Source organism: Vidua macroura, chromosome 7 (genome assembly GCF_024509145.1).
Source record: "Vidua macroura isolate BioBank_ID:100142 chromosome 7, ASM2450914v1, whole genome shotgun sequence".
In the NCBI taxonomy this organism is placed as follows: Eukaryota; Metazoa; Chordata; class Aves; order Passeriformes; family Viduidae; genus Vidua; species Vidua macroura.
Window position 1 is genome coordinate 13,650,170 of NC_071577.1, and position 26,049 is coordinate 13,676,218.

Genomic DNA, 26,049 nt, shown 5'->3' on the forward strand with positions numbered 1-26,049 from the left:
TTCTCAACAACTGCTGTTGAGTTGTCTAGAATTTCATCCCCTTTTCTGTATTCTCTTGAATCATGGCCGATTTTAATTTGGCATCAGTGATGAACCTGCCATCTGTATTCTCCATGCTACTCAGATGTAGTATGGGATTTGTAGTTCTGGTTATAGGTATTATAAAGAGACTCTGGTAACAAATCAAAACTTTTTAGTGTTTTCCCTCTCCTGTTCCCTCCTAACAGTAACACTGTTAATTTTGACTGCTGTGTTTCTTGGCCTGTTGGAAGGATTCAGACAACATAACAGTTATCTGATTTCTTTCTGGGTAGAATGGGCCTTCTAGCCAGAGACGGAGATTCAACCCACAGCACCAAAACATGCGGCTCAATGGATCTCATAAGTCACAAGGTGCCAGTAATGAGGCAGATCAAAATACCAAGAGTGGCTCCAAGTCTGAACACAGAAGACAGCAGCATAACAGCTTTCGATCTAAAAATAAAGGAGCTATGAAAAATCAAGAGCAGTCTACAACTGCAAGGACCACAGAGAATCCGACGCATGCGGAGAAGTCCCGACGGAAGCATCACACACCGGACACCGCAGAGCACAGGCCTTTCCAAGGCAGCGTTGGCAGGGTGTCACAATGCAATTTATGTCCTGCAAGGATGGAGGTCTCTGCTGATGCCACTGTTCTTTCAGTGCCAGCTGTGACTTTGGTGGCTTAAAATGTCGCAGTGATGGCTGGCAGAGAAATTCAATCTCTTCATTTTAGTTTGTTGCTTGAAAAGCTTGTTGGTGAAGAAAATAAGTCAGAACATAGTCTTTTAAATCTTTTGCTGCTTAAAACTTGTTGGTATCTTTATTACTTACTAATTATCAAAATTGAATCATACTTTCAAGGCTTTCCCCAATAATTTTGCATTTATTTTGTCATGACTGTACGGAATCTTACCAAAGCAGCATTTACTTCTTAGAAAAATGAAATCTACATTGGAAAGATAAATTGGAAATTAAATTCATAATAGCAAAAACCTATTGTAGATATGTGGTTATATCAGTCAACATTATTATTTCATAGAACAGCCTGTGTTAGAAGGATCCCAGGAAGTCTGTATGCTATGGTCTGCAATGAAATCAAATAATCTTGTAGAATTTTTCAGCAAATCTCTATACACCTCTTTCTTTCTGTGCGTGTATACACGTACATGCATGTACACTATCTACACAGAGAGTATTGTTCTGTACAAGAAGAGTTGAAAAAGCAAAGTTCATTTGATTTTAGCTTATTCCATAATCTGAGATCTTTAAATTCAAGTATAAATTGTATTAAATGTATTACATATTGTTATTTTTCATGGACAAACTATTTTTATGAGGCTGAGGAAATACACTCATTTAAGTTTGGAATGTATATAGTAATGGCTATTCAGATGCACAGCCCTGTTCTCCATCCTTATCAGCCACTTTTCTATGACTAGTTGGATTTATTTTTTGCATATGAAAAGTTACAGGTCTTCTAGACTTGAATTCAAATTATTTTTCTATATTTTTGCTGTAGGAACCATCTGTCCATAACAAGAGCTATGACTAATAAACTACTTAGTCTTTATGTTCTGAGTCTGTATTTCAGAAAACCTGTTTCTTCCAAATAATTAAAATCTTCTTTCTAAAATACTCTGGTGTTTGCTGCTTTGCAGTGCCTAACCTTGTGCTCTTATTCAAATTTGCGTAGTGGAACTGGTATCAGTGGGAGGCTTTCAGCTGAGTTTGGACTGGACTAGGCTTTTGCTTCTAGCTTGATTCTAATGCCACAGTGCAGAAAACAGCCTTGCCATGAGAGCCACCTCCATGCTGAGCACATTTTACAGTAAGTTACTGTTGTAACATGGTAAGGTCTCAAAATCCAGAGCTGGCATCAAGTGACCTGCTGGCCTAAGTGTCAGACTCAGAAAGGTGTAAAGGTCAGTGAGAGCAGGAGGACACTTGAGTAGCTTTAAAAGTTTACACCTAGGTGATTGTTCACTATTGCTTTTTACCAATTTCCTCTGCCTAATTTCTGTTCTCTGACTGTACACTTCCTTAGTACTGACTGGATTACTCCCCCCGGGGCCCTTGAAAAATAATCTCCAAGGGAAGAGCAAAGTGCATTCCCATATTTTGATTTTTCTTTATATATACAGTGTCCCACATGTGACTATTGGTAAAACCTGATTTTAAAAGGCCAGTAACTCATCGTCATCTGGAAGAGTGGTAATTCAAGTGAAAGAAAAATAAACATGTAGGTAGACATTGGCTTTCTTAGCACTGCAAGCACTGCTATTATCCTAGTTAATTACTTTGTCACACTTTTAAGCTGAATGTTTTGGAGTAGATGGAATTGAAATTTCAGAATCTCTGTTATGCATACCCATCAGATAGCTAGCTTTTCAAAATTTATCTGCTGCCTTACAGATTCACTGTAACCTCACTCTAAGAGATTTAATTACAAATTCCATGCAGATATTACACAGGAATTTCTTATATTATCCATATGTAAGTTGTGAAATGTGTCTGTTCTTGTAATCCTTCCTAAAAAAAAAAAAGAAAATCTAACTTGCCTGTAATAGCATTTATTCCTTCCTTATAGCAGCTACACTTGATTATTGCATTATTGAAAATTACTTTATTCCTTAAGTCAGTTTCTCACAAGTGACCTTCTGCAGATAAATAAAATCTGTAACACAATCAGCACAACAGGACCACCTTGTGCTCTTCAGTACCAGCCAAGCTTTGATGTACTGGAGGCTCAGTATGTGAGTATGTGAAAGATCCAGGACTAACAGGTGAGAGATAGCATTTCTCTTTTCTCTGATGATGTAAAGACATCTTTTTTGTTAAAGAGCTGTATATGGTTTTGGTTAGGCTGAGGAGAGGGCAGCTTCTGGGAATGCTGCAGTTTTAACACACAAAATTTTGTCTAGTATCTGTACTGGTTTGGAAAGGTTATTCCAATGCACATTTTAACCGCATTATGTGGCTGTGCTCTGATACTCTGTCAGAATCTTCATCTTTCATTTCATGTGTGTCTCTATTCTTGGATTTATATCTGCCAATATCTAGCAGTGTTTTACTGTTCATGGTAGTTACCAAGTAGCCAAAAGCTCTTGGACCCATGTTAAAGAGAGCTCTGTTTTTATATTCTCATTACAGGGACAACGATCTGCAACTTTCCTTTTAAGGGACTTGTTGTGGGACAGTGAAGGAATTTATGGCAGGGCAAGGCTTCCTTTTCAGGCCAGTCCTTTTTTATAAAAAGTCCCCTCAATTAGCAAAGCAAAAACAGCTGTTTGGCCTCACTCAAACACAAATATGGAATTCCCACTGCGCTTTGTGCTCTTCCAGAAGTGGAAACACATCTTAAAGGGGCAGTATTTTAAAGCAGGTTGAATCTGTTTATCTTTCGTGTACGATTAAATTCAGAGTAAGGGCAGAACCCAGAAAAATAAAACCAGCTGCAAAACCACAAACCACAAAACCACAGCCACAAACCCAGCTGCAAAACTAAAAAGTGAAGGTAACTTAATGCTGTCAAGCTCTTTGGAAAACTTATATTAGTTAACCATGTTTGGGAAAAAAGAAAAGATAAAAAACCCAACACTTAATGTGCTTGAAAATGTCTCCTTAAAAGAAAACCCAGTGATTCTAGAATTGGAATAACTTGCTGAACATGTGTTGGGTTTTTTTGTTTCTTTTTTTTAACATGATCTCTCCTATAATGATTTATAATTTTGCAAAGACTTAAAGTAAACCATTGTCAGACTACTTGAGAGTGCATCTAGTTCCAGTCACCATGAAGGTTAATGCTATCCATCTATCATAAAGTGCTTCAATATTACTCTTAGCAGTTAATCAAAAGTGAACAAGATTCTATGATATAAAAAACATGCTGGAAATGCCTAATTAGATAAGTTAAAAGGCCATGTTTGCACCCCATCCAACTGAAAATAAATAAATAAAATCGAGTCCTTCTTTCTTTACCTTTTTCACCACAGCCACTTTCTCATTTCATCTAGTGAAATTCAAGGGGGTTGTTTTTGGTTCTTTTAACCACAAGCTAGTATGTCCATGACAAAGAGAAGACTCATTAATGCTGCTGTAATGCAAATGACACAAATGTTACTCAAAAAATACTGTGCTACCAAAATAATTAAGTGAACACTGAGGTAGTACAAACTCATAAAGTCCTGTAGGAATTCTCAAAGCTTTTTATTGTATGTCTTTTCTCACTTAAATTATGTTCTCTGATTTCATGTTTATAGAAGCTTTCTAAATTCAAAAATTGAAAGAAATCAGCTTTAGACAGCCTTATAAAAAGATTTTAAGGTGCATGGTAAAGTGCTCAGCCGTTGAATAAATAGTGAAGTAGAAATCACACCGAAGTATTAAAAACTGCTTTTCAGTCAGATTATTATGAAAAACAAATTTCACAAACTTAGTCTTGATGAATTGCATGTTCAAAGAATATTAAGAGTACATTATCTTAGTATCCTTCCATGATTTCTGCTTTGTCCTTTGTTCAGTGAAACTTTTTTTTTGTTGAGATAGGGATTGTTGATATTCAGGTTTATTTTTAAAGAAAAAACACTAGCTTAAATAATGTAAAGGTCAGCTGGTCTTCCATATACACACCAATAGCAGAAAATTATAGTGCTCTACATCTTTATAGTGACTACTGTTCATGGCAAAATGTCTCATTAAAAACATGTTAGTACATGAAAATTTGGGGCTTTTTATTTGTGCAAATTATGTTTCAGGTCCTTATGGTTGGGAGAAAAACCTGAAAATGTTATGGCTTTAAATGATCTAGCAAATAAAACATTTAAAGAACCCTTCTGTAATTCTAATAGTCTCAGGAATTTTAAGAACTTTCTTTTTGGCAATGTTCTCAGTGTTCAAAGACAGCTGTATTTACTGCGCTGGAGAAGCAAAAGTAGTCACAAAAACAGCAGAAAAAAACCTGGCACCCAACTCTAAGCAAGGGTACAAAACAAAGCCAGGTTTTGTTCACTGATTTAAACAGCTAAAAGGGCTCTTGAAAATCAACGATCCAAACTTGCCTTTCCTCTGCTGATAGAAACATACAGCAGCTCTTTGTTTCAGTATCATTGCTCAACATTTGCCCTGCTACAAGACTGTCTCCTCCAGCCTGCCCCGGGGGAAGGAGACTTTTTCTTTAAACCATGGCACTTCGACCTCAATTTCTGTGCTTTGCTGTACACAAGTTTAGGTTGTGCCCTCCTGATCTGAAAGGACCTGCAGAAGGACATGGAAAGCCAGGTGTGACTCAGATCCTGCAGCCCCAGAAAAGCCATCCCCTAGCAGTGTGACACAAAATGCCACAGCTGGACCAGCCTTGCCCCAGTGGCAGACCACACCACAGTATTGTGTGTGTCTGTAAATGTGTGCCTCTCCAGAGAGAGCAGCCTTGTTACTCACAGAGCACACTTCTTCCCTTCCTGTATTTCTGAATTTTCTCTCAGTGTGCAAGCACAGGTGATCCCTTGCATTGCTCATAAGAGCAAAAATGGTGATTTACCCTCACCAGAAGTGCCAGTAAGTGCATTCAACTTCCCATGTCTCTGCAGCACGCATATGTTGTACACTTGTGGCAAACTTCTGTCTAAAGAAAGCTACTTGCTTTTTTCTATTCTTCCCCCCTGCTTAAAGGTACAAATGGAGGTTCATTGTAGTTAAAGTTGATAAAGAGATCAACTTATGCTGTGCAAGTACTCACTTTATGGTACAGCACAACAGAAGTACAAATGGGAGTTACTGGAATGTTAAGCTGCATGTGCTTGAGCGATTTTTTTAATCCATTTTTCTTTCTCCCTTCCCAACATCTAAAAACTATCTAGAAATAAAGCAGAAAACATATTTCAGTGCTCACTTAAAACAGTTTCTTCCTGTGCTTTTCATTATCTTTTTCATCACAATTTTCTACCTAATCTTGAATAAAGGATCACATGAGATAATGATCTCTTCTTCAGCCATATAATGTAGAGCTGTCCAGTCTATCAGACTGAGTCAAATATTACCCATCCACTTTATCTCAAGTGTAATATTTTCTGCTAATACAGCTGGTTCTTTCTTGTTTAGCACTGTAGGAATTTCAACAGCAACACTGTCCCATTCACTTGTTTTACTGGATGGAGAAGAAGGTGGCTGAGATGGTGTCACAAGAAAAAGCGGAGTCCTTTTCAGCTTCACTGCACAGTTGTTCACAGGCTTCTTACTCCCTGCAGCTTGGAATGGCAATTGGCTCGGTGGCCTATTGCCAGCACTCTGCCTTCTACAGGGAGCCTGGGACTTGCTGGGCACTGATTTGCATGTTGTGGATGTGGTTTGAGAAGCTTCCTTGTGCAGCATCAGACTTTCACTATGGGGTCGTTTAAGAATTGCTGCAGAATGTGAAGCATTGCAAGCAGCTACCTTTAATGAAGATGAATTCTTGACTTTTATGTGGGTACTTGTTGAGGGACCTGCGAAGCTAATTGGCTGGAGACCCACTTTACATGGCCTTCTACTTCAGTACAGTCAATTAATCGTCTGTAAAACAAAGAACTTCCATTTTTAAAAATGAACTATATATGTGCATTGGTTTGCTTATAACATTATTACAAATCAGACCATCTACAACAGCCTTTCACAAATAGGTTTAAATGATACTGTAAGAATCATAAATTACGGTTCCCAACAGTTCGTCACTACAATCAGGGATGCCTTTCTGTGAATAGAGCCATCAATCTCTTCTGCCTCTCTTAGCTGATACATTAAAAACTAGCAGTGAAGTGGCTGTAGGCTGGCTCAGGTGACTGTGCCAGCAAAAGGCTGCTTTTAGGTAACGTGGAGAATGGAGGTGTAATCACAAATATTGCCATGAAACTGCAGAGAGGAAGTTCTAGAAATTCCTTCTAAAAGAATACATTTCACAGATGTGAAAATCAGTTAACCTTTCAAAGTTTTCACTTAAATTTCTGTCCATTTAACAGTCCATTTAACTAATACTGCTCTCTAGTTTTTCAAGTTACTCCTTGCCAGGCTGCTGAGAAATCTGAGCAGCCTAAAAAACCCCATAATTTGTTTCTAGCGAGTTCAGTTGTGCAATTAAGAACTCTATGACGCTTTATACAAATATATGTAAATTTAAAAAACAGAGAAATCTCAACATGCGTAGATATTTAAGGAACCTGAAATTATGGGGGGGGGGGGGGGAATGACACTGTATTTGTTAATTAATTTTATGCCACCTATGCAAATCAGCATACCTTTTATAAACTGGAGGCATATGATGCAAACTGCCTCTCAGAGGGTGTTCTTTTAGAGTCCCACATTCAATCAGCTCCTGAGGCACTCTCCAGTAGCTGACACCTGCATTTCATAGCAGCATTGTACTGATGAGCTGAGAAACAGCTATGCATATTTACACCTGACTAAACACATGAATACATGTATTTTATTATGCAAAATTTCAGCTCTCAACCTGCTGACATGAGCATTGCTGACAGCCAGCATGCTGCTTCATTCATGTCAATTCCTGTCCCCTCTCTGGAACATCCCATAAAACATTTTCTTCCCTTCAAAGAGCCACTACTATTTTACAATGCTATGAAAGTCTATGCAAAGGTTTTTATTATGCTCAATTGGCAAATATTTTTCTTACTTTTATGTTAAAAAGTAGTAATACTGAAATAAAAAATTATTACTCTACTTCTCCCTTCCCAGGCATTGAAAGCCTCCATCATCTTTTTCAGCTCAGCTACTGAGTAATAGCTCCAGATGTATTGGATATAATTTCCAGCTTCTCTAGGAATATTGTTTTAAAGGTAACAGTTTAGTGATTAGTTAGCTAAGTCCTTAAAAATGTACCATTGGTGAAATACATCATTCTTTTTACCAAATTCTAACTATAAGGACTTAGCAGTAAATGTTTTGTAAAGCAGAAAGGAAAATGTTACTCTGATTTTGTTTTTATTCAAAAAAGAGGTTTGAATCCTCCTGGAAATGCCTATTGCTAAAATTGGATATTCATGAAAGGATAGATGTTCACAGAAGAATAATTACAGAATTAATTATGTAAAACCTATTTTTCTAGAATACATAGTAGGAGAAGAGATACTTGGTGTGTTGCCAAATACCCTTGGAATAAATATTAATGTTCCCATCCTAAATTTAGGAAGATATGCATCCTAATTATAAAGATAATGAAGTATCAAGAGCTCTATCTTAATCAAAAGATGCACAGTGACACTTCTGACACTGCACTGTGAGAGCGACAAAGACCAACTGCTTCCAGTTGGAAGTACAGGTCTACCAATAACTTCCAATTACTGCCATGTAAATACATTAATAGTGTAGTACAGCTGTACCTTCTTTAAAGAATTAAAACCATTTCCTTTCATCTCTGGTTCTCAGTGTTCAGCTGTCTTAGAAGACTGCACAAAAGTATTGCATGAATCACAACCAACTTTGCAAATATTTCTGGAGGTTTTTCTGTATGGGGATTTATTCACTGTATTTAGTGTAAATATTAGAAAGTAATTTTAATTGTTGTTTTAATTGTATTTTTAAAATAATAAGTCAAGCAGAGTAAGAACTTACAGCAACTGCATGCTAACCACCTTGTGTGTACTCTCTCAAATTCTTAACCTCCAGGCTTAGTTTTTATCTTGTTTATTTGTTTAATGTGGCCATTCTATTATCCAGATGCTTTGGGAGCTGGAAAGATGCCTTCCACAGATTTATAGTACAATAATGCTGCATTATGCTAGATATGATAATATTTTGGCATAGTTATTATATGGTTTTGTTCTCACTTCAGAGTGCTTTTATGTTTGACAGTCACCTTACCTTTTGTACATGCTTTTGCTATGAATTTTCATTCCTGGCGCCTTACTAATTGCTTCAGTCCCATCAGCTCTTGTGGCATACACACCAATAATTTTACTTTCACAGCTTGCTCCAGAGGTGTTGAGATAGTGCAGGACCCAAACTGTAGGCTTGGTACAAACTAAATGGTAAGAATCTCAGGCTGTTCCTGCAACTGTGAAAGATGGTAGCAAAGTCCTGCTGTGTTATCCAAACTCCTTATGTTAAACATTTTGAGTATTTTAAACAGTTTTATGTATGCAACAAGGAATTACTATTCTTCATTCATCGTCTCTTTTAACTGGACCTACTTTGGCAGAATTTCTAAGTCACAAACAAGTGTGAAATTTGATCCATGAATAGTTTTATTCAAACTTTTTTATCAAGCCATGGTGGTAAAAAATGCAGTTTTTACTGTCTGAAACAAAGATGAGACCCAAATCTCTTTTATGTAATGAACAGTGGGAATGAGATGCCTCTGGAGATTATAGAGGTTCACAGACAGGACCCAAAACAAATGCCAAACACTCTGCCAGCTTCAATTTTATCTATTCTTGTATTCTTACTGAAGAAGTACATTCCAAAGCCACAGTTTGGACAGGGACATGGCACTGTACAGATGTGTGTGTTTGCAAGCACAAATAGACTTGTGGAATTCAGATAAACTACCTGTACATATAAAGTTGTGCTTGCAGAATTGTTTTACAGTCTGGAATTAGAAGGCAACTGATGCTCAGCAGAGTGGGAAAGGAGATATACTATAAAATGCATAAATATATATAAAAGCATTTATTTGCCAGAGAGCTTCATGATCAGAATGTGATATTTAGAGCTTCAATATATTTACCCAATTCATCCACTTTCAGAGGAAAGCGTCCACTAAACATGGAAGCCAGCATGGAATCCTTAAAGCAGCACAGAGACTCATGCCTGGCTGTGTATAAACAGCCTCACACATTCAGTCATAGAATATCATGGACATCTCTACCTTGCCCTCTTCCATTGCATTTGCCAATGGTAATGTTCATTATGAGCTATTCGAAACTAAAACAGATACAAATAGAAGTCAAACGAATGCCAGCTACAGATTTAACATATCACATACAAGATCTAAGCAAGAGCTCAGCTCCTGAACATCTGTAACAGGATACCACTTTAAAAACAGTTCTGGAGACCTAGCAATGCAAATAGCCAAATATTCTGCACCTTTAGTGTAACTATCAATGGCGTTTTACTTTGCTAGGAAACACAAAGCTTACTCTTTCGACACAAATGGGCAAGCAGAGTTACATGGTGAGGATGTGTGACCAGAGCTCTGAAAGGACATCACAAGAAATCCTAAGCATAGTTCACGACACTAAAAATGCAGCTCTTTTTGAACCGATGACACCGTGGCTTCTTTAAAAACCGATTTTTAATTAGGGCCGCTTTAACTTCCCGGGCCACTGGCTCGCCCCTCCCATCCCCGGGGCGCGGCTCCGGCCGGGAGCGGAAAGCGCCGCGCGCCCTCGGCCCGGAGAGCGGGGGCAGCGCTCAGGGCCCGGCCGGGCCGGCGCCCCGCGTTACTTGCGCGCCGCTGCTCCGCAAAATGGAAGCGGGCCGTGCCGGGCCGAGCCGAGCGGGGACAGCAGAGAGGCAGCCCGTGTGCCCCGGCCGCGCCATGCCCTCCCCAGAGTCCCTGCCGCGGGCCAGCCGGGTGCAGGGGACCCCGGGGCTCGGCTGCCGCTGCTCCCCGGCGCTGCCGTAGGGGCTCCCTCAGGCGCCCTCCCAAGTGGCTGACCCGCCTGCAGTCGGCTGCTCTGTAAGGCACAAACCGTGCTGCTTTTTTTTTTTTTTTTTTTTTTTTTTTTTTTAAATTATAAGGGTTTATTCAGAGTGTGTTTGATTCTGTCGCTGTTTCTATAGTCTCCATAGTAAGAATGTTAGAATGGTTTGGCTTGGACGGGGACCTTGAAGATCATCTACTTCCAACCACCCCCCGCCTTGAACACGGATGGGGCATCCACAGCTTCCCTGGGCAGCCTGTTCCAGTGCCTCACAGCCCTTACAGAAAAGAATTTTTTATTTTCCTAATAGCTAATATAAACCTGTTCTCTTTCAATTTGAACTCATTTCCTCTTGTCCTGGCACTACATGCTTGTATAAATACTAATGCTCATCTTTCCTTTAAGTCCCTTTAAGGTGCTGGAAGGCTGCAGTTAGGTCACCCCAAAGCCTTCTTTTCTCCAGACTGAACAAACACAATTCCTCACCTTTCCTCAAAAGAGAGGTGCTCCATTTCTCCAGTCTCCAGGTGACCTCCTCTGGAGTCACTCCACCAGGTCCCCGTCCCTCCTGTGCTGGCCCCCAGAGCTGGATGCAGTGTTCCAGGTGGGATCTCAGAGCAGAGGGGCAGAATCCCCTGCCTTGCCCTGCTGCCCATGGAGCTTTGGATGCAGCCCAGGTCCTGTTTGGCTTTCTGGGCTGGGAGTGCCCATTGCTGGGTCATGTCCAGCATCCCCTCCACCAGCTCCCCCCAAGTCCTTCAGCAGGGAAGCTCTGGATCTGAGAGCAGCTTGAGCTGACTCCTGACATGGTGGTGCTGGGTTGATGGCAGGTGATCTTGAAGGACTCTTCAACCTTGATGATTCTGTGATTCAGTAATGCAGGCAAGATGCCTCACCCTCATACAGTCATTTTAAAAAGACATTCAGAAAGTGTCCTATTAAATTCCTTGTCTGACATATGACATGTGTGGTCATCAAAATGCCTGCAATGAACAATAGAAAGGTAAAGAAAATAGGTTCTTGTTACACTTTTGTCTCAGCCTCATTACACAAAGTTTATATACATGAAGAATATTTCTAAAATGCAGCTGCATTTTCTAAAAAAAAAAAATTGCAACATTATGTCTAGTTCCCATTTAATTCTCCTTTATTTGCTTACAAAGTTTGGTTTTTTGCCCAATCATACAGTAAGAAATAATCCTTTTGGATACAACTTGCACATAAAAGTGCAAAAACCAGAACCAAACTCTGGATTTGTGCAGACTTTCTGGAATGTATGAGCTGGTTATATGTTTAGAATATATAATATACAATATATTATATAAAATATATAATATTTTATATATAATATTTACTATATAATGAGATAACTAACCTGAAGTCCAGTAAAAATCCAGTTACTTAACTGTACATTGCACATATAAGAAATGTGCCTACATTGTATTTAAATAGTTTATTCAGTTCTATTTGCAATTCCTATTGATTTTCATCTTGTATTATCCTATTTTTTTACTCCTAATTTCCTTTTGGAGGTGTTTTGTCACCAATTTAATGTAATTAACACTTCAGCTACAGGCTCACTTGAAAAAGACCAAATGATATGTAACACACAGCAGCTACAGTTTCAGCTGTGTCGCTTGCTTTATTCTGGTCTGTTACTGCATTTTTATTTTTGAGATTTCCTAAATATTCATGGAATACTGTGTTTTCAGTTAATATTTAGGACCATAAACTTTTAATTCAGACTTTCCTTCAGTCAAAAGAACAACATTAGAGGAAAGAGCCAAATAAATAATATAAATCATCATCTGATCCTAGTACAGGGATAATAAATTCTCTTTGAAATTGTGTAACTCTGAGTGATCACTTACTACTTAAAACTCACTTTCTTTTTATCTTAATGCAGATTTGCATTCAAATGGCAGTTCAGGCCATGTAGCAAAGCCATAAAGTAAACACGTTTAATTTTTCTTGGCATCTAATCGTGCTCCAATTGCAGCAAAGAGAGGGAATGGCCAAGCACCAAGGCTCCCTGTGCCTCCTGGACAGTTCTTGACCAAGAGTGTACCCAGAAGCCAGGTTTCTGATGCTTAATATCTAATGAATTAACACAAGTTACATGTCACTGAATGCAATACAGGCTGATAATTCATGGATGTTTGATTTACTGTAAAACAAGCAAAAATAAGTATACTAGATGGTTTTTGTGGAATAATGGTATCTAGTTTAACTGTATCTTTAGTAAGGATATGTTTTCCCTTACTCACTGGGAATAGCTCATGTATAGCAATTGCAACTTAAATGTGGCCATTGTTGTCAAATGTTATTGTGTAAGTACAGCTTTTGGTCTTTCTCACTCTAAAACATTCACTTAATGAAGCTGCAGTTTTCCATGCTTCTTTTCACCTTTAAGCTGGCTTGGTTTTGCCTCAAAAGTCTGAACAATGTTCCTGTATTTCTGCACTGTGAGACCAGAATGATATACACAGTTTCAGTCAACACACACACAAACACACACACATATATATAAACAAACAATGCAATAGGTTTTGGACCTCAGATTTAACCATGTGAATTACCATTACAATTCAGGCTTAGTACAGCATTTACTTGGCATAGAAGTGTGCAGCATAACCAGCAAAGTGCCTTTTGAGCTGCATGTTTTGGGAAATGAACACAGGGATGTTTTTGTTTTGGTGTTTACTAGTTTCCAAAGGAAGCCAGGCTTACATACTCATCCTCTGTATATTTGTGTTTCACCTCACTAATTTCAGTCAAATTTGATGAAGAGGAAGAGGCATTAAGAAATGGATTTTTCATTAAGCTTGTGCAAAAAGTGGTGTAATTAGAGGAAGATAGGTTCTTAATACTATAATTTCAGCAAAAGCTGTATCATGAGCTCAGATCTTGTTGAACGTAAGAAAATCCAGAAAGAGAGAAGCTGTTCTACATAATCAACCACCAGAAGTGCTTTAGTCATAGCTCACACTGTATTAGGCACTATAGGATTAATTCTTCTCAGACATGAATATATATGAATCTAGTAAGGTACAAGTTCAGTTCCCACATGGTTAGAGCTTTCACAAGAGTGTGTGTCTTTCCCTCACTATCTTTCATTTCTATTCAGTTTAAAGACCAGTCATAGGATCCCAAGTGACTGAAACTCATAATTCTGCTCTTAATATACATTTAAGATATATAGGCTGTGAAACTTGGCAGTGCTTTAAGTTCTTCCCTGCTTTGAGGAGCTGGCAATTAACTGGAGATTTGTATATGTGAAGTGTTCCAGTGTGGGAGTCCTCAGTGAAGTGTAAAGGAAAGTATGACCATGGGGGGAAAAGGAATGCTTCACATTTTATTTTAAATTTATTGCCCACAGTAGTGACATAAACATTAAATGGAAGCAAATTGGTGATTGCCTCTTCAAGACTTGGAGCAGTTGTGGAATTGTAGGAAATGAAAACTCTTTGTTGAATCTGGAGGAAAACACTGCTTTGTGGAAAAGAGGAGGAGGTAAGTTTTATTTGATTGGTTTTCTGGTTTTAAAGTTATGTAAGGTTATTTGCTCTTTTATTTGCCCAGAGTTTTATAGTGGCTACAGTCACTTCCAAGTTTCCTTGTAAGGGAAAACATACCAAAGGTATATGATGTGTGCTGGATCAAAGCTGTATTTTAAGGGTTTGCATCTTCAGGGCCACACTGAGAAACTCTGTCATACATCATTCACTAAAACAGGTAGAAGCAAGGGACTCTCCAGATGCTATTTAGAGCATATTATGAAAATAGTAAGTTCATGAAGATCCATTTTCACATAATGCTACTTCTATTTCATGTGTGATTCCTTTTACTTACTTTATAGAATATTGTAATGTTGGTACACAGCAAGGTAAGGTTTTTGTGACGATTACTGCTGATGCTTTTTATTTCAACCTTCTGAATCTCTGTAAATATTTAAAAAACATTAATTCGGCTTACTCTAAAATTACCAATTCCTAGATCAAATGTAGCAATTAATGTCCACCTGAACTAGTGGTAGAACTGGGCATATGTAGCCAGTAAAAGAGAATGTATGTGAAGAGCCTGTTAAAGGGCTTTTGGACTTAAAAGAGATTTTGGGAAAAAGCATTTACTTAGACTAAAGTACTTCCATGCAATTCACAGTCCTAATATTACCTGAACCACATTAAAACTGGGCTTGCTCAAATTCTGTTGTCAGAGACTTCCTGCCCTTCCAAGTCTGTAGGTATGCAGGCAGCATATAATCTACTAGGCTATAAATTTATCACGGTTGTCTTCCCAACTGCCCTGATTCCTATCTATACATTGTTATTCCATGTATTACTAATAGCTCAAAATCAGCCAGAAAGAAATTTAAGTTGCCATTGAGAAGGAACTACATGTTTTTCTCCCTTAAACCTATAGGAAGTCTTTGAACTGAAAGCCAGACACCTCAAACTCTTCGTAAAAATCTCTGACAGCTAAGTAGAGTATCTGGAGTTTTCTACTCCCTTCCTCACAGTGCACTGAGATTGATGCTAAGCGTTCATATCCTTAATGGTTTTGTTTTTTTTTTTTTTAATTTAATCGTATGTTATTAATGGTTGGTATTGAAAATGGTTTTCAAAGATACGTACCTGGGAAGTTACAAACACCCAACTCCTTTTTAAACCACACAGAGATGTCACTAAAGAGCCGGAACCGCGGATTAGCGGTTGATGACCTCCGCATACCCCACTTCTGAAACGTCCTGGACCGAATGTAAGAGCCCAGCTGAGCTATTTTAACTCGGCACATCCTGCACCAGTGTCACCTGCGCACCCTCGCCCGCTCCGCGCTCCGGGAGTCCCGCACGCGCCGCTCGGCCCCGCGCCGGGCTCGCGCCGCGCGCGCCCGGCCCAACGGCCCCGCCTGGCCGCGAGCCCTGGCGCGCGCGCGGCCGTTGGCCCTGAGGGCTCCGGGGGCGGGCGGGGCCGGGCCGGGGCCTCGCCGGGGAGCGACCCCGCCCGCCCGCGCCGCCGCCGGCCCGTCTCTGCTTCTCTTGCTTTCGGCTTGATTTTGCACCGTTTGTGAGGCGGTTCATTTCAATGCGTCAGTTTTAAATCTGTCCTGACAAAGCACGAGCTGGTCTGGTGAAGTGGTAGAACCTGGGGTTTTTCCCATTTTATGTGTAAACTTGTATAGTTAATGTGAGGGAACAGACAAGCTAAAAGAATCGATGATCGTTTCAGGTTTCATGGTTTACTAGTTAAGTATTGTGTCTCTCTGTGTTAATGTCTCATTGTGTTGGTTAATTCATTAATCTTTTAATTAATTGAACAAAGGTAAAAACTGAAGCAATTCTTTCAACTTCAGACACAAATCCTTGTAAGACATAATAAACTCAATTTTGAAAAGTGTAAAAAAGATAATTTATTTATTTGGATGTTCCCCTTGACAGTGTACAGATTCATTTTGAGGATGGATAAAGGCGCAACTGCTAAATCATCATCTGCTATGTTCACCTCAAATGCTGCTAAAGGATGGATGATGAGGAGAGATGGAGCATTACAAGCTGCAAAATGGAATGCTTCTTTAGCTTCTAAAATCAAAACTAAATTAATAAGTAAGTCCTGTTAAAACTGAAGCTGTGTACTGTACTTAGAATGTATATATGGCTTCAAAAGGAATACTAATTGTATTTAACACGATTAGCTGAAATTCTGCCTGTTACAACCATTCTGTAACAGGTAAGTATAGGTAGGTTTTCAAAAAGACAGTGAAAATATATATTTTTAATATAAAGCTTTTTTTCTTTATGTTGTCAAAACTCAAATTTATTATGAGAATGTTTGGTGTTTTAATTTGTAAAATTTATAATTTTTTAATATTTGTAAATGTTTTTATGCCCGTGAAACTATAAATTTTTAAATATTTTCTTCTTAAAACAACCTTATTTTTAAAAATCCAGCCTAGAGCAGAAACCATGAATGAAATAAACTTGAAGCAGACAGAGTAGTCATCAGAATGGCAGCTACATAAACTGTTTTATATTGGAAAGCATTAGGCTTTGCTGTTGTTGCACTAGAACCTACAGATAAAAACATTATCATATAGTGATAGTTCACACAGAAAGGGCCTGGAATTGAAGCTGTTGAAAATAATATTATTTTGTCTCCTTTAGATAACTCATCTATGTTTAAAGTATCTTTGCAACAAAATAACAAAGCATTAGCTGTGGCATTGAGTGTTGAAAAAGAAAATTCTCGCAAGCTAAAGAATGAGAAGATTTTTCTTCAGAAGGAAGTCGAAAAACTGCAGCTTCATAATATCTCACTTCGTCAAAAACTAACCTGTTTGGTATGCTGCAAATCATATTATTTATACTTACAACAGCTAAACTAAGCTTTTATCTTTTTTTGAAACTTAATATTACTTCTTAAAGTGGTGGCTTAAAATACATGTCTCTGATTTGTAAAGTTACATCACCTGACAGCATAATCTTTACCTTTAATTTTTCTTTTTTAGCTTTTCTTGAACTATTTTGTCTATCAGTGTGTATATCTATAGCTATTTTAGTCCCAGGTTCACCTTTATATTTCTAGGTATTGAGATGAGTTTGTGCTCAATTAAGTAATAAAAAATGCAGCATAGACTCACCTTTTATATCTTGTCTCTTCTTACCACTTAAAATATTTTTTCTATTATATGCAGAATAAAACTCTTGTTGGAATAGATGCATTTTTGAATGAAAACCTCTTAACTGCAATAGAAATAAGCAGTCCTTCTGAGGTAAGATGTGTTTTCAACTTTACCATATTGAACACATCTTCCAGGCTAAGATTTTCAAAGCATCAAATTGAGTGCAATATTGAAATACTGTTTGTATTGTAAACTATTTACCCCAACTCCTTAAAACTTGGGATTAAACCAGTATATTAAAATAGATTGAATTTTACTGTACTGAAAAATTAGGATTTAATCTGGTTTCCAGAGTACCTAAAAGCTAAGTATCAGTTAGCCTAAAAGAAGAATAATGTGGTTAAAAATAAAAGCTTAGCACTTCAGTATGTAGTGAGCAAGCTACCTGCCTTCCTTGCTTAGTGCTGCAATAAATATCTTACATCTGGAAACTTAACCAGAAAACACAGTCCATGTTAGTCCTTGTGTCATGGAAAAAATACAATTAATTTTAAAAAAGGAAAATACTGTGTTGTCTGTTCTCAACTTGCTTAGTGTTCCTCTGTGCTTCTATATGCATAATGTAGTTTGTATGAGTTATAGCTACATTTAGAAAGTCTGTACATTCCTTTGGGATAAAAGTAGGTTATATATTTTGATGAATTTTGTAACAAAATATTTTGCTCTAAAATTATTGCATGTGTTTGAATATCATGTGTCTTCCACCAGTGCATGTATTTTTTTCCCATTCATTTTTGTGGTGTTTTTTTCCCTGTGGATATTTCCAAACCATAAAACGTAAGAGAATATTTAACTCTTTGCATTTCCCTGCTGTTCTTCTTTTGAAAGGATCTCCAGAGTTCCTTTCCCCTGTCAGCTGGCCCAAGCAGCCCTACTGGTGACAAGTTTAGGAGTGCACATCGGTCAGCTCGGTAGGTGGTTGTATGAAATGCCAGAAGTGGTTGGTGTCTGTGGCTTTCTCTTACAGCTAATCTTTGTACATTGTCCTAGGTAGTTTTGAAGTAATGAGAAATCATTTCCTGTTTAATCCAGAAATTACCTGTTTGCAACTCAGAATTTAGAGAGAGAGTGGTAGACAAAACTTGTGTTTGAGTAACTCACTGCTTGTATCATGTGATCTTACCAGCCCAAAGCAGGATTCGCTATCATCAAAAATACATTTGCCCCAAGACAGAACCCAGTATTATACTTGACTTCTTGTTTTCAGCTATTATGTGTTATTAAGGGAACATTTTGAGCAATTGAATGTCATGATAGAAAATGTAATAAAAATCTTCACAGTAAAATTTTCTCTTTTCAGATCTGTACAATTGCCAGCAAAGCTTCCTTTCATTGCAACAGCTAATGCAAAACAGCAGGGTAGCCCTTCTCTGGGCGAAGCATCAAATTCTTACAAGTGTACCACTAATGTGACAGAGGAGATGCATTCAGATCAAGTCAAGTTTGCATCACTCTTGCCTTCTGGTACAAATAATCAAAAGTTCATTGAAACAGAACCAATGGTTAACAAGAATAGATTTTTGAAAGGTATGATGCATTTCTGTGTAAGTGATTTATTTTTCAGGCTCTCTGAGAATTAGTATTTAATAATTCTTTACTCAATTACTCATTACTTTCTTACTATACAGAAGGTATAGTAAGATTCCTAAACTGTAATAAACTAGTGAAAAATAAATGCTCATCCATAAATATAGATGTCCTGACAATCATTTATAGAATAATATTCATTGAAATTACATAGCTAAGATAACAAAAAAATAGCTGAAGTAGTTATAGGAAAATAGTTTTATTTATGTCCAATTTCAAAAGTCCGACTTCAGTAAATTATGAAATTAGCTTCAGTTTACTAATTTTTTAAGGACCAACCATAGAATGTGTGTATTCAGTTTAAAAAAGAAGTGTAATTTTCCATACTTCTGGTTCAGCCTTCAGTAGTTGTAAGCAGATAACTATACTCTGTCTTCTTTTCACCAAGCTGCTGAAATTTTTCTCTTTGCAGAAAATCAACTGTGTGCAGAATTAGGTTGCAATAGTGCCTTCCTGACTCATGGAAAAAATACACAATCCTTAGAACAGTCTGAGGAGCCTACAGAAAAATATCATGGTAGTTTATTGCCATCCTATGAAAATGTGACTGAAAGAAAGAAAAATGCAGTACTTTGTAAGTCAAAAACTCAACCTAATATAAAGTATTTTGATAAAAAATGTAGGTCATTGAATCTGCCTCATCATGATATCAACAGTAGCAGCAACACTAATGATACAAATTTGCAGGAAGGTTCAAGTGATTTGTCTCACCTAATTCCTTCACCTCTTAAATTTAACAGTGAAAGTAAGACAGGTTTTAACAAGCTGCTTTTTACTGACATGATGAAGCCTGAAGAAACTGTCTATGATGCTGATATGGAGTTGACTGCCAGTGATGCAGGTGAACTACTCACAGTTACAGCAAAAAGCAATTATAAATTGCACCAAAATAAAATTAATAATGCCAATTCTGACAAAATATTACCAAATTTCAGAAAAGTAAAATATTCTAAGAAGGATAAAGAAAAAATTGAAAGCAAGACTGAAGTCCATTCAAATTTGCATGCAGAAGACAGGCACTCTAGGGCTGACAATAATGAAACTTCAGAAACTACTGATTCACAAACTCAGCTATTCCAAAGTCAGACAGAACAGCTACCTGCAGGAAATTCTGTAGAGCAACAGAATAGAACAAGTAAAGCTAAGGATGCCAGCAGGACATACCAGGTTAATGTAATGAATCCAAGAAAACAAGAGACAAATAAAGGAACTTTCTCAGAAATGTTTGGAGAAGTGGAAAGCAGAATACAAAAAACAGACTCATGCTCATCTGTTAACAAGATCCCACCAGAAGTTTATTGTGCTGAAAATCTAGCATTCCAAGATAACATTTCTGATGTCTTGCCTTTAGAGGAAGGCCTTCTGAATACAAATGAGAAAGATAACAAACCAACAATACAGAGGAAAACTTCTCAAAATCTTTCCAAAGCAAACACAGAAAAATCCTGTAGAGAGGAAAATGGCCAGTATGGAGAATATATTTCAAAAAAATCTCAAACAGAGATAAACCAATATGACAGCAGCAAGAGAAAAAAAGACCAGAAGAGTATTACACAGAGAAAAAACAACAAAAAAAGTAGTTACAGACAAGGCAGAGAAACTGACAGCCCTCCTAAAGTCAGTCAGAAAGCAGACCAAAAGAGCAGCCATTTTTCGCCAGGCAGATTGAAGCGTACATTGGCAAAGGCCAGCCGGAAAGCATATGTAATACCAAAGGAAAATCTTACACGGTTCTCAATTTGTAAAAATGAAGGATTAAAAAATAAGGCTTCATTGCTTGCAGAGGCTGGAAAGAAAATAACTGTAACTCAGCAAATGCAAGTAGCTTTAGTTACTCAGAATGGTGCAGCTCTGAATACACCACAAGCTAAAGAACAGGTTGATGATGATGCTAACAGGTTAAAGAAGGCAGATTCCTCAGAAGTGGCAAATAAAACATGCCACATAAGTAATTTTCCTGATAAGCATGTAAAGCACAAATGGAGGTTTAGTTCTGATATTACTGACATCAGACGAGAAAAAAGTTATTTTAGGCATATTGCTCAGGGGGGTCAGAATATTTTGGATGACCAGGAAGTCCCTCATGAAATGAATTCCTTTGTGAGTAAGTTGAAGCCTATGACTGAAGTTGAATGCTGTGAGAATATGCCATTTAAGGCAGAGAGCTCTTCCCAGGACGGTCTTCCTGATGTGGAGCTCCCAGCTCTTGATAACCACAATACTTCCATCAACTTCTCCATATTGAAAAGCTCTGAAATCCACAGGCAAAATGATCACAATGAAGCACCGGATGCTGAAAAAACAGAACAAAATATGGATCGTATTTCTAAACAGAGTAACAAAAATACTCTGACACCTTGTCATGGTAAGTGTGTGGGCTAGAAAAAGCAAGGCATTTTGAATTAGATAGTGCCTGAAATAGTGGTTACATGTCTTCTCTTAATTCTATCCTCTCATTGCTTGTTAAAAGCAGATAAAACAGGAGTGGAAAAGGGTAAGAAAGAAAATCACCAAAATCTTCTATATCATGTATCAGTTATAATATTTTTTTAAATTGTGGTGACTAATAGCCTTATTACTTTTCAGTATATCCCAAGATGATACTTAGTAGGGCAGATATAAGTAGTCTACATTCTTGAGAAGCAATTTAGTTAAAGCATGTATTCCTTTTTTGAAGAATTCCATTACATTCAAAAAATTGGGGATTGAAAGATAAAATAGCTTGAGCTTTTATCCAAGAGAAACAAGATAGGACTACACTGTTCCCTTCTTAAATGGAAAATATATCTGGACTTAAAGATTTCATTTTTGTTTCTTTAGAAACACTGCAACTCAACAGGAATTCCGGTATCTAAAAAGTATGTTGAATAGGTTTTTCTGTTATCTGCCCATGTGCCAATTTTGATGTGACAATCTCTTTTTTAAATAAGATACATTAAGAACATAAGAAAACTTTAATGTAGTCTGGAAGATAGGCTTAAATTCTTCTATAATAAATGCAATTATTACAATGCAATGTAATGGAGTTAATACAGTGGATTTGTGCTGAGTATCTTTAGTGTAGGAGCAGTAATCAATGTACCTGAATTAAGAAACACATATCAAAAATAATTATTAATTGAAGTTAACATAATGATTCAGGAAATATTTAAAATTAAGCACATAAACTGCTGCATTTACAGGGAGAAAAGCTTTCCAAGAACTGACAAATACTAGTATACAATTTCACACTTCTGTACCTAAATCCCCCCAAACTTTAGAAGACTCAGCAGCACCACTTAGACGAGGTAGACCCACTATTTGCTACAAGGAACCCAATCTTCACAGGTAGGTACACATAAATTGGGGCTTCTGTTCTTGTCTTTTGCATACGTAATCCCCAGTAAAGACTGGTTATTAAACCCCCAAATAAACAGTGGAACTGTCACAAATCTCTTTTGTAAAGATACTTCACTGTTGATATAAAGCTTCTCCAATTAGTGGGGCAGAATTTCCAAGTGCCAAAGTAAGACAAGAATAGTATTCTAATTCTAAAATATAGTTTGGACTAATAGAAAATAATAGTGAATTTTGATGTTTATGATTATATAAACCCCTTTAGAGATGAATAATTATGAATGTTATACTTAAAAGAAAATTATACCATAATAATGTCCTTGTAGTCTTGTCAAATGGAAAGGAAATTTATGTACTAATATTATATAATTCAGTAGTTTTAATTCAACTAACTGTATGTAATATAAAAAATCATTTAAGACATATTAATTTGATAGTTAGTTACATTGGATATACTATTTTATAATTAATTTACCTCTTACTATTCTTAGCAAATTTAGTGGCACAAGATTTTATAGGTTATTAAATTACAAGACATAAATTGTGAAATAACTTCTAAAATTTAAAAGGGGATTTGAAACCCAAACACCATTAAGAAAACTAATATATTTGCCCTTACATTAATGATGTAAATATAAATGGACCTTTAGGTTCACTATTTCTGAAAATATTCTGTGGGATTTTTGCCAGAAAGTTGTCGAGGTTTTTCTGTTTGGTTTGGATTTTTTTTAAGTGTAATATTAATTTAAGGAACCGTTCCACTGTGTTGAATGTGTGTTAGTAGGATGTATATTCATGAGGTAAAGACAGTGGAAAGGCTTCCGTGGAACAGGAGAATGAAAGGATTATAGCAACTTATTTTATGACAGAGGTATAAAAAGGCTTTTTTTCTGGCCATGCTGTGGAAGGAGAAGATAAATGCACAAACTGAAAAAAAATTAGAGCACTGTTCTCATACAACCTCAAAATATTTTTTACTTCTGTGAGTAAGCTAACAACTGAAGCAGTGAAACTGAGCAAAAGTAGGAGCTAAAAGTAATGTAGGAAGTCTTCACTTTACCACTGGCAATTCAGAAATATTTATGCCAGATAACTTATTAAAAAATGGAAAGATATTAGAGTCACACTTTTATTTTAATAATTGACTTATATGTTAAAATTCTCTAGTATTATATGTTGACACATTGCCACTCTTTTACCCCAAAATTATAAGTTCTGTATTTCTGAGAAATGGTAACTAATAACAGAAAAAAATGTTGATGTCAATTGACATTTTAGACTATTGTCTCCTATTTATATTTTAGGTAGATTTACACTGTCTTGAATGGGTGCTGTTAAGTGTTTGGTTTAAATAAGTTTTGAATTTTGTTTTATAGAAATATCACATCCTCATATGATAGAGGTCACATATTTCTAGCATTATTTCGGAAAGCGGTAGTGTCTTGCTTTTTCAGACATACTTATTTTCCACAAATTTCATTTCTTTAGCGTATCAAGCTTTCATTAATGCCATTTACCATTTGAACTATTATGATTACATTACTGTAGTTGCATATGTGCTTGATGATATTCATACCTGATGTCTTTTGCTTCTTTTCTTTACAGCAAATTAAGGAGAGGGGATCGATTTACAGATACACAATTCCTGAATTCTCCAGTCTACAAAGTAAAAAATAAAGGAAATTTTAAAAGCAAATCAAAATTTTATTGAGGAAGAGAGAATTGCCTTTATGGACAATACTTCTAAAATTGAAGTACAATTGTTTATGTATATATGTAAATGCTTAGTAATATAGAGTGTTTGTTGTTCTTTGATTAGTAAAGGTCTTTCATAGTAAAATTTTCTGGAGAAGAACCTCTATAAAAGGGGCACAGAATACTGAGGAAGACATATACATGTTAGGTTCACTCCTGTTTTGCATTTCTGGTCAGTAATTTATAATCTGTTCAAATGGTTTTCAGCACTTCTTAAATTGTTAGAAAAGATATGTTTTAATGAGAAATAAAAATAAACCAGCTTTGGGAATTGTACTGTGAGTTTTTCATGTTTATTTTGAGTGAACCTTTTCTCAGTGCTGGTTGGAATGGATACATGCATGCCAAATTGTTATGAATTTAGTGAAATAGATGGAGATAGTAGTTTTTTGATAGTTGACTTTTGGATTTGACAGAATCACACAGAGATTTGAATAAGGAAATCTCATTGAGAAATAATGGAGGAAAGTCAAGTGCCCACAGTATGTGCCAGAGGCATCAAGGAAGAAAAAAGCACAGCAGGAGGAATTCAGCAGCAAATAGGATCTAGACAAAGCAACACCTTGAGTTTCCGATTGAGAGTGCCAGTGTGACAAGTAATACAATAATGTCATACCATTCAGCTTTCAGGGTTTTGTACTGCTTCCCCTCTGCATTCCATAATGTGCTGTCAGCTGACAGTTTTCTGGCAGTATCTGATTTGTAGATGCTACCAGAGGCTTACTACCCACACAACTTTTACACATTACAACGGATAAGGTTCAGGTTAATTTTGCAACAGAGAGGCATTTTTTATGAGATAGAGATAAGTTAACTTATTTTGGTTGTAGATGGTGGTTCTTCATGCATATGCAGTAGATGTTACCATTTTCTCTGATAACATTCTACAGACAAACTGACAAAGTATGGATTTGTTAAGGTGAGGTGAGTTGAAAAGCTGGAAGGTTGTGATTAGTGCCAAATGGTCCAGCTGGAGGCAGAACATGAGAGCTCCTTAGGGTTTCACACTGCTGCCAGCAGTGATTAACACGTTCACTAACAACCTATATGAGCCAGTGCACCCTACACAGGTCTGCAGTTGATTGGAAACTGGAAGGAGTGGCTGAAATACCCCATGGTTCTGTCACCGTTCAGAGGGATCTGATCAGGCTGGAGGAATGTGCTGAGAGGAATCTCAAGTTCAATAGGAGGAACCTACATCCTTCTCCTGTGAGTTGCCAACATTTCAGCTGTATATTTTGACAGAAAAGGGACTCATACATATCAAAACACACTCCTGGATATAATTTTCAGGTGTGTCCATTCTACATGTAAGTCTGGAACTATAACCATAAACACCAAGAGGTGTAAATGTATTATTTACAAACTAATAATACCACAGCTATTTTCTGCTGTGGTTATTTTGTTATTGTCTGTAGCCCTAAGGCAGCTTCCTCAAGGTCCTGTAGGACTTTCCATGTATGAATTTAGAGTTAAATGTATCGCTAGTGAGATAGTTTATGAAGGGGACATTTATTCCCTAAACAGAGAGTTGTCTAGCTGTGCTTACCAGTTGCAAAGATAATGTAGAGATTATATACATATAATCTCTACATTGTATATATAAATATACAGCAGTAAGCAGAGCAAGGTGTTTTCATATAGAACCTTGCAGTACAAAGAGTATGAAAATTTAGTATGAAAATTCTTCCAATAAGAAACTTACCTCATCATCCAGGCAATGTCATCTGCACTGCAAAACAGCTGTTAACACTATCTGGGAAGTTTCAGCAGACAGACTTTTTTCTTTCTGATACATGCTGTGTACGTCACCCCATTAGCCAAGACTATTATGAAGTAATGCAGAAATGGTTGGGAAGATAGATTCTATCATTTTTCAATGTTATTTTTTAGAAAGAAGTACACATCAAAAATATTAAACATTTTCCCTTGTTTTTTATTGCCAAGTTTGTAATTAATTTATTTTATTTTTAATTGAAATGTTCTTGCTAGCTTCCACTACTTATCAACATCAGCAGCTGTGTCATTAGAAACCTTC

General features: G+C 37.0%; 3 protein-coding genes across 10 annotated transcripts in view; 2 read left to right on the plus strand and 1 right to left on the minus strand.

The window, feature by feature from the left end:
- The window catches only part of SPATS2L (spermatogenesis associated serine rich 2 like), a 76,272-nt gene extending 74,613 nt beyond the window's left edge, over positions 1-1,659 (plus strand). For all 8 annotated transcript variants that reach the window (XM_053982688.1, XM_053982683.1, XM_053982691.1 and 5 more), the window contains one exon: positions 315-1,659. In XM_053982688.1, the coding sequence (XP_053838663.1) occupies positions 315-710 (396 nt within the window). In that variant the 3' untranslated portion in view covers positions 711-1,659. The remainder of the gene's footprint in view (positions 1-314) is intronic.
- Positions 1,660-5,856: 4,197 nt separating this feature from the next.
- Positions 5,857-9,917, minus strand: KCTD18 (potassium channel tetramerization domain containing 18). The gene is given in 6 exon segments (XM_053982479.1): positions 5,857-6,542; positions 6,545-6,570; positions 7,290-7,392; positions 7,733-7,827; positions 8,872-9,046; positions 9,737-9,917. Coding segments are annotated over 6 exon segments (1,074 nt in total). The 3' UTR covers positions 5,857-6,048.
- Positions 9,918-10,420: 503 nt separating this feature from the next.
- SGO2 (shugoshin 2) lies at positions 10,421-24,282 on the plus strand. The gene is made up of 10 exons (XM_053982215.1): positions 10,421-10,690; positions 14,035-14,168; positions 16,093-16,257; positions 16,816-16,991; positions 17,346-17,423; positions 18,162-18,244; positions 18,634-18,860; positions 19,333-19,494; positions 22,103-22,247; positions 23,862-24,282. Exons 3-10 carry the CDS (start codon positions 16,113-16,115, stop codon positions 23,965-23,967), a joined length of 1,122 nt encoding a protein of 373 aa, XP_053838190.1. The 5' UTR covers positions 10,421-10,690; positions 14,035-14,168; positions 16,093-16,112; the 3' UTR covers positions 23,968-24,282.
- Positions 24,283-26,049: the final 1,767 nt, after the last annotated feature.